General features: G+C 45.2%; 1 protein-coding gene across 4 annotated transcripts in view; it reads left to right on the forward strand.

Moving 5' to 3' along the window:
• Positions 1 to 8,002, forward strand: part of LOC139373701 (collagen alpha-1(XVI) chain-like) — a 121,114-nt gene extending 113,112 nt beyond the window's left edge. For 3 of the 4 annotated variants that reach the window (XM_071114578.1, XM_071114577.1, XM_071114579.1), the window contains 12 exons: positions 3,220 to 3,264; positions 3,440 to 3,493; positions 3,665 to 3,718; positions 3,833 to 3,883; positions 4,333 to 4,422; positions 4,563 to 4,598; positions 4,704 to 4,748; positions 6,107 to 6,301; positions 6,509 to 6,572; positions 6,725 to 6,898; positions 7,077 to 7,154; positions 7,312 to 7,793. In XM_071114578.1, coding sequence (XP_070970679.1) covers positions 3,220 to 3,264; positions 3,440 to 3,493; positions 3,665 to 3,718; positions 3,833 to 3,883; positions 4,333 to 4,422; positions 4,563 to 4,598; positions 4,704 to 4,748; positions 6,107 to 6,301; positions 6,509 to 6,572; positions 6,725 to 6,898; positions 7,077 to 7,154; positions 7,312 to 7,505 — 1,080 coding nt within the window. In that variant the 3' untranslated portion in view covers positions 7,506 to 7,793. Of the gene's footprint in view, positions 1 to 3,219; positions 3,265 to 3,439; positions 3,494 to 3,664; positions 3,719 to 3,832; positions 3,884 to 4,332; positions 4,423 to 4,562; positions 4,599 to 4,703; positions 4,749 to 6,106; positions 6,302 to 6,508; positions 6,573 to 6,724; positions 6,899 to 7,076; positions 7,155 to 7,311 lie in introns of all 4 variants that reach the window. The other variant, XM_071114580.1, reaches the window with a different exon arrangement.
• Positions 8,003 to 8,226: the final 224 nt, after the last annotated feature.

Here is an 8,226-nt window from a genome sequence, read left to right on the forward strand (position 1 = left end):
GAAAGCTGTGTGAGGTGTGTTGAATGCTGTGTGTGAGACACAACACACATCACATTGTGTTGAATGCTGTGTGTGAGATGTGATGTGTGCTGTGTTAAACGCTGTGATCGAGATGTGATGTGTGTTGTGTTGAAAGCTGTGTGTGAGATGTGATGTGTGTTGTGTTGAAAGCTTGTGTGAGATGTGGTGTGTTGTGTTGAAAGCTGTGTGTGAGATGTGATGTGTGTTGTGTTGAAAGATGTGTGTGAGATGTGATGATGAGTGTTGTGTTGAAAGCTGTGTGTGATGTGATGTGTGTTGTGTTGAAAGCTGTGTGTGAGATGGGATGTGTGTTGTGTTGAAAGCTGTGTATGAGATGTGATGATGTGTGTTGTGTTGAAAGCTGTGTGTGATGTGATGTGTGTTGTTTTGAAAGCTGTGTGTGAGATGTGATGATGTGTGTTGTAAGCTGTGTGAGAGATGTAATGTGTGTTGTGTTGAAAGCTGTGTGTGAGATGTGATGATGTGTGTTGTGTTGAAAGCTGTGTGTGAGATGTGATAATGTGTGTTGTGTTGAAAGCTGTCTGTGAGATGTGATGTGTGTTGTGTTGAAAGCTGTCTTTGAGATGTGATGTGTGTTGTGTTGAAAGCTGTCTGTGAGATGTGATGTGTGTTGTGTTGAAAGCTGTCTGTGAGATGTGATGTGTGTTGTGTTGAAAGCTGTCTGTGAGATGTGATGTGTGTTGTGTTGAAAGCTGTCTGTGAGATGTGATGTGTGTTGTGTTGAAAGCTGTCTGTGAGATGTGATGTGTGTTGTGTTGAAAGCTGTCTGTGAGATGTGATGTGTGTTGTGTTGAAAGCTGTCTGTGAGATGTGATGTGTGTTGTGTTGAAAGCTGTCTGTGAGATGTGATGTGTGTTGTGTTGAAAGCTGTCTGTGAGATGTGATGTGTGTTGTGTTGAAAGCTGTCTGTGAGATGCGATGTGTGTTGTGTTGAAAGCTGTCTGTGAGATGTGATGTGTGTTGTGTTGAAAGCTGTTTGTGAGATGCGATGTGTGTTGTGTTGAAAGCTGTCTGTGAGATGTGATGTGTGTTGTGTGTAAAGCTGTCTGTGAGATGCGATGTGTGTTGTGTTGAAAGCTGTCTGTGAGATGTGATGTGTGTTGTGTTGAAAGCTGTCTGTGAGATGTGATGTGTGTTGTGTTGAAAGCTGTCTGTGAGATGTGATGTGTGTTGTGTTTAAAGCTGTCTGTGAGATGTGATGTGTGTTGTGTTGAAAGCTGTGTGTGATGTGATGTGTGTTGTGTTGAAAGCTGTCTGTGAGATGTGATGTGTGTTGTGTTGAAAGCTGTGTGTGAGATGTGATGTGTGTTGTGTTGAAAGCTGTGTGTGATGTGATGTGTGTTGTGTTGAAAGCTGTCTGTGTGATGTGATGTGTGTTGTGTTGAAAGCTGTGTGTGTGATGTGATGTGTGTTGTGTTGAAAGCTGTCTGTGTGATGTGATGTGTGTTGTGTTGAAAGCTGTCTGTGAGATGTGATGTGTGTTGTGTTGAAAGCTGTCTGTGAGATGTGATGTGTGTTGTGTTGAAAGCTGTCTGTGAGATGTGATGTGTGTTGTGTTGAAAGCTGTGTGTGTGATGTGATGTGTGTTGTGTTGAAAGCTGTCTGTGAGATGTGATGTGTGTTGTGTTGAAAGCTATCTGTGAGATGTGATGTGTGTTGTGTTGAAAGCTGTCTGTGAGATGTGATGTGTGTTGTGTTGAAAGCTGTCTGTGAGATGTGATGTGTGTTGTGTTGAAAGCTGTCTGTGAGATGTGATGTGTGTTGTGTTGAAAGCTGTCTGTGAGATGTGATGTGTGTTGTGTTGAAAGCTGTCTGTGTGATGTGATGTGTGTTGTGTTGAAAGCTGTCTGTGAGATGTGATGTGTGTTGTGTTGAACGCTGTCTGTGAGATGTGATGTGTGTTGTGTTGAAAGCTGTCTGTGAGATGTGATGTGTGTTGTGTTGAAAGCTGTCTGTGAGATGTGATGTGTGTTGTGTTGAAAGCTGTCTGTGAGATGTGATGTGTGTTGTGTTGAAAGCTGTCTGTGAGATGTGATGTGTGTTGTGTTGAAAGCTGTCTGTGAGATGTGATGTGTGTTGTGTTGAAAGCTGTCTGTGAGATGTGATGTGTGTTGTGTTGAAAGCTGTCTGTGAGATGTGATGTGTGTTGTGTTGAAAGCTGTCTGTGAGATGTGATGTGTGTTGTGTTGAAAGCTGTCTGTGAGATGTGATGTGTGTTGTGTTGAAAGCTGTCTGTGAGATGTGATGTGTGTTGTGTTGAAAGCTGTCTGTGTGATGTGATGTGTGTTGTGTTGAAAGCTGTCTGTGAGATGTGATGTGTGTTGTGTTGAACGCTGTCTGTGAGATGTGATGTGTGTTGTGTTGAAAGCTGTCTGTGAGATGTGATGTGTGTTGTGTTGAAAGCTGTCTGTGAGATGTGATGTGTGTTGTGTTGAAAGCTGTCTGTGAGATGTGATGTGTGTTGTGTTGAAAGCTGTCTGTGAGATGTGATGTGTGTTGTGTTGAAAGCTGTCTGTGAGATGTGATGTGTGTTGTGTTGAAAGCTGTCTGTGAGATGTGATGTGTGTTGTGTTGAAAGCTGTGTGAGATGTGATGTGTGTTGTGTTGAAAGCTGTCTGTGAGATGTGATGTGTGTTGTGTTGAAAGCTGTCTTTGAGATGTGATGTGTGTTGTGTTGAAAGCTGTCTGTGAGATGTGATGTGTGTTGTGTTGAAAGCTGTCTGTGTGATGTGATGTGTGTTGTGTTGAAAGCTGTCTGTGTGATGTGATGTGTGTTGTGTTGAAAGCTGTCTGTGAGATGTGATGTGTGTTGTGTTGAAAGCTGTCTGTGAGATGTGATGTGTGTTGTGTTGAAAGCTGTCTGTGAGATGTGATGTGTGTTGTGTTGAAAGCTGTCTGTGAGATGTGATGTGTGTTGTGAGATGTTTTTTTACTGCTGTTCTTTAATTACTTGTTACTTTTATTTCTTATTTTTAATTGTAATTTTTAAAGTGCATTGTTGGTTAGGATTTGTAAGTAAGCATTTCACTGTAAGGTGCGCCGAGAAGACGATCAAACTTGACTATCTAGAGGAAGTAAAAGTCCTAAGCTGTTGTATTCAGCGCTTATAACTAACCCAATTTGACTTGGATTTGATTTGATGTGTGTTGTGTTTATTGTTGATCTATCTGCTCTCAGGGTTTCAAAGGGAAGCATGGACATGTTGGCTTCCCTGGACAGAAGGTTAGTCAACCACACACACACACACACACACCCTACTCTCTTCAGTGTGTCTGTTTGATGTCTTCTACCATACAGTACACCAAACAGATTATTAGCCCGTTTTTATGGATGCTGGGTACTCCCTCACCCCTCTTTCCCCCCATGCTCTCCATTTGTCTCTTCCTCCTGTCTTCAGGGTGATGCTGGACCTGTAGGCCCACAGGGGACAGCTGGTAGACCAGGACTTGAAGTGAGTCAAACCAAACGTTTCATGCAGCTGTCAATTCATGTTGTTTGATGTTTGAATGATGTTCATATGAAATGAATGAGTGGTAAATAAAACCAATGATGATGTTGTCACGATGTGCCAATGAATTATGACTGTGTTGAGTCTCATTGAAACAACCTTTAACTTTTTCAGGGTGACGCCGGAGCCCCAGGGCCTCAGGGTCGACCTGGTCCCCCAGGACAGCTTGTGAGTACATGACCTTTAACCTTTCACCTTGGTTTATGTGGTTGTATAGAGTGTGTCTGTTAATAAGGTTTATGTGTGTGAAAATGTAGCGACCAGGTTCTGTTTTTTTGGTAGGGTTCTGCAGGAGCAGCGGGGCCCCCAGGACCGGCAGGCCCAGCAGGAGTGGTGAGAAGAAATACTATCATCATCAATATGTATTTTCTAATGTAGAAGGAACGGTTATCAAACCATGTGTCATCTGCATCCAACCCTGGATTATCTGCACGATTAAATTCCGTGTTAGCGTTGTGTTATGTCAGAGTTATGTCTCAGGCAAGGTTAATCATGACTCTTTCTCTGTTGTTTTTCTCTTTCTTCTCTCTCTCTCTCTCTCTCTCTCTCTCTCTCTCTCTCTCTCTCTCTCTCTCTCTCTCTCCCTCTTTCTCATTCATTTCCTCTCTCTCTCTCTCCCTCATTCTCTCTCACTCATTCTCTCTCCCTCATTCTCTCTCACTCATTCTCTCTCACTCATTCTCTCATCTCTCTTCTTTCTCTTTCTCTCACTCTCTCTGCCTGTCTGTATCTCTCTCGTTCTCTCTATCTATCTTTCACTCTCTCTCTCTCACTCTCTCTAGGGTATAAAGGGGGAGAAAGGCCAGGCTGCAGACAGAGGGCTACCAGGGATGGTTGGCCCCGCTGGACCCCCTGGTCATCCAGGAATGATGGTCAGTACACACAGTCCTATTGGTTTCAACAAGATACATATAGAAGATGATAGATATGCATGTCCTTGTTCCGTGTTGGTAGCATGGGGACGAGTTGAACCTTAATCACTGTTTTCTCTCCTTCTTCCTCGGTCTCTCAGGGAGAACCAGGCAATGATGGAGCTGCGGGTAAAGACGTGAGTAACACTTCTGATGTGGTGTTTGTCATGATGACAGAAACATGAATGTGGCTGTATTATATTTACAACCTTGTTCCCTCACTGATTATCTTCTGTTCACAGGGATCACCTGGTCTGCCAGGAGACAATGGACAATGTGGTCAAAAGGTAAGAGTCACTGCTCTCCAGTGTGTGTTTGTCTGTGTGTGTGTGTGCATGCTTGTGTGTTTGTCGGAAAAGACAAATTACCACCAGCAGCCACGCTATTACACCACTGGTTACCTCAGATATGGCCTCCACTACCATACAGGATTATGGATGGTGAAGTCCAATGGCTGAGGGCTGTAGTGTTGGCAGAGTTGTGGTTGGTTTTGGCTTTTTCAGCAGACTCCCTAACCCAGACATGTATTATGCCACAAATTGCATCCTATTCCCTATATAGTGCACTACTTTTGACCACAGAGCCCTGGGCCCCTTCATTTGACTAACCCCTTTTGGCAACATCCTCCATTTTCTACATTCCCCTCAAATACACTACTTTCCCTGGCAATAGCTCATACTACAAAGCCCTCTACACTAGATACAGTAGTTACCAATAGAGTTATTCTCTGTCCCCTGGATAATGCTATTAACTGCGGGCGCTACATGAGATGAGGCGATTTGTCATTGAGACAGGAAGGTATTGTCAGGGCTTTTAGCTGTAGTAGTAGAAATTACAGAGGAGCTCTCCGCTCTTCTCCGTCTCTCTCTTCTGTCATCGTTGGGGTCCAGTGATGGCGTGTAAACATTAGCCCTTCATAAAGGCCTGCTTTGTTCCACATCCATCACAGATGTCAGTCTGATGCTGTTTACAATATAGTGTGTAGGGTACTTACAGAGTGCATGTACTGACCCAGGGAGGCTGTGGATGCCTCCCAAATGGCACCCTATTCCCTATGGGCCCTGGTCAAACTTAGTGCACAATATAGGGAATAGGGTGCCATTTGGGAGGAGGTAAGTGAGGAATACACTAAAGGCAGGGTAGGACTGTTACAATCTAAAGTAGACACTGTCCCCTTGTTGACTGGTCTCTCCTTCAAGGGTCTGACAGGACTGTATAGGTTGAAACAGTTAGCAGTTGGATTGTTGAAGAAACATGGGTGTCCGTGTGCAGGAGTTTAATCATCTTTCAACCTTCAATATTAAAATCTGTTGTCAGTGGTCCAACACTGATTCTCAGGGAATACCTCTCATCTCTTACCTCTTACCTCTCTCTCTCTCTCTCTCTCTCTCTCTCTCTCTCTCTCTCTCTCTCTCTCTCTCTCTCTCTATCTCTCTCTCTCTCTTTCTCTATCTCTCTCTCTCTTTCTCTCTCTCTCTCTTTCTCTATCTCTCTCTATCTCTCTCTTTCTCTCTCTCTCGCTCTTTCTCTCTCTCTCTCTCTCTCTCTCTCTCTCTCTCTCTCTCTCTCTCTCTATTTCTCTCTCTCTCTCTCTCTCTCTCTCTCTCTCTCTCTCTCTCTCTCTCTCTCTCGCTCTCTCTCTCAGGGTGAAGCAGGTACCCCAGGTCAGAGAGGCGCCCCAGGGGAGCGAGGTCGCCCGGGACCCCCTGGCGGAGGCGGGTACTCCTCCAAATCTGATGCCCCAATGATGGGCCAAGTGGGACCCAGGGGAGAGAGGGGCACCCCAGGCTCACCAGGCACTGCAGGGTCCCCCGGACCTCCAGGAATACCAGGCAACGATGTGAGACCTTAGTTACTGTGATGAATTGCATTGATTATGAATTGATTACTTGTCATGTTCTTGTTTGTTCCACAATGTTTGGTCAACAGACTAAAACTCAAAAGACCCAACATGGGTTTTTAGCTATGAGAAGAGGTGATTCATGTATTATGTGTGCAGTAGGTAGGTCCTCTTTCATACTGTATATCCTTCTACTTCTCTCCACAGCCTGTGGTCAACTATGACAACATCAAGGACTTCATTCGCCAGCAGGTCATCAAGATCTTTGATGGTGAGTACCTCCTCTTCTTTTCTTTTGTATTTATCCCCCAAACACGGCAAAGATCTGTCTGTCCTTCCTAACTGAGCTGCAGGAGAGAATGGGAACTTGTTTATTGATTCGGTTTATCATCTATGATAGAGTACAATCTTTCCCCCCTACAGAGAGGATGGCCTACTTCATGTCTCGTATGCAGCAGCCACAAGAGGTGTCATCTCCCGGTCGTCCTGGACCCCCAGGGAAGGATGGTAACCCAGGCAGAGATGGGAGTCCAGGAGCCCCAGGTCAGCCAGGACAGATAGGTAGAGAGGGCCGCCATGGACCCTTGGGACCACAGGGTGAGTCTAGACACGTTTCATTCATGCTTTTGATTATTTTGTCATAAGGCTTAAATACCATGGTCACGATAAAGTCATAGGAGGCCATAAACAGTTATGACAAGTGATGTCAACTTAGCGTAATTACCTTGACATAAAGGTTAGTTCTCTTAAGTAATGTCCTCTGTCGTGTCTGCAGGTCCACGAGGTCTAAAGGGAGAGAAAGGTGACAAGGGTGTAGGGGAGATGGGTGACAGTGGACCCCCAGGAGCACCAGGTAACACCAACTTCAGCCTGTCGAAATAATGTACATTTAATAAGTTATATATTTAAATTGCAACTGCTCTTTTATAATGATTCATTTGTATCCAGTGCTTCAATGATGCCCTCTGTCCCTTCATCAATTCTCTTACTCTCTCTGCCCCTCCCCCCAGGTGTTCCAGGCCCCCCTGGCTATGGTAAGATGGGCCCCAGCGGCCCCGTGGGTCAGCAGGGGATCCCTGGAGTCTCAGGAACCCCTGGACAGCCGGGTCAGAAGGGCAGGGAGGGCCGGTGTAACCCCTCTGACTGTATGAGCCAACCAATAGAGTGGAACCCTAAGGGCCCTCCCATCAAGGGCCCCTACTAGAGAGAAAGTATTAAAGAGGAGAGGAGGAGAGATAGACGAAACCAACCCAAAGACCAGAAGACACTAGAGAAAGGAGAGGAGGGGAGATAGAAGAAACCAACCCAAAGACCAGAAGACACTAGAGAGAGGAGAGGAGGAGAGATAGAAGAAACCAACCCAAAGACCAGAAGACTCTAGAGAAAGGAGAGGAGGGGAGATAGAAGAAACCAACCCAAAGACCAGAAGACACTAGAGAAAGGAGAGGAGGAGAGATAGAAGAAACCAACCCAACGACCAGAATACACTAGAGAGGAGAGGAGAGGAGGAAACCAACCCAAAGAGAATACACTAGAGAAAGGAGAGGAGGAGAGAGAAGAAACCAACCCAAAGACCAGAAGACACTAGAGAAAGGAGAGGAGGGGAGATAGAAGAAACCAACCCAAAGACCAGAAGACACTAGAGAAAGGAGAGGAGGAGAGATAGAAGAAACCAACCCAAAGACCAGAAGACACTAGAGAGAGGAGAGGAGGAGAGATAGAAGAAACCAACCCAAAGACCAGAAGACACTAGAGAAAGGAGAGGAGGGGAGATAGAAGAAACCAACCCAAAGACCAGAAGACACTAGAGAAAGGAGAGGAGGAGAGATAGAAGAAACCAACCCAGAGACCAGAAGACACTAGAGAAAGGAGAGGAGGGGAGATAGAAGAAACCAACCCAGAGACCAGAAGACACTAGAGAAAGG

The sequence above is a fragment of the Oncorhynchus clarkii genome, chromosome 18 (genome assembly GCF_045791955.1).
Source record: "Oncorhynchus clarkii lewisi isolate Uvic-CL-2024 chromosome 18, UVic_Ocla_1.0, whole genome shotgun sequence".
In the NCBI taxonomy this organism is placed as follows: Eukaryota; Metazoa; Chordata; class Actinopteri; order Salmoniformes; family Salmonidae; genus Oncorhynchus; species Oncorhynchus clarkii.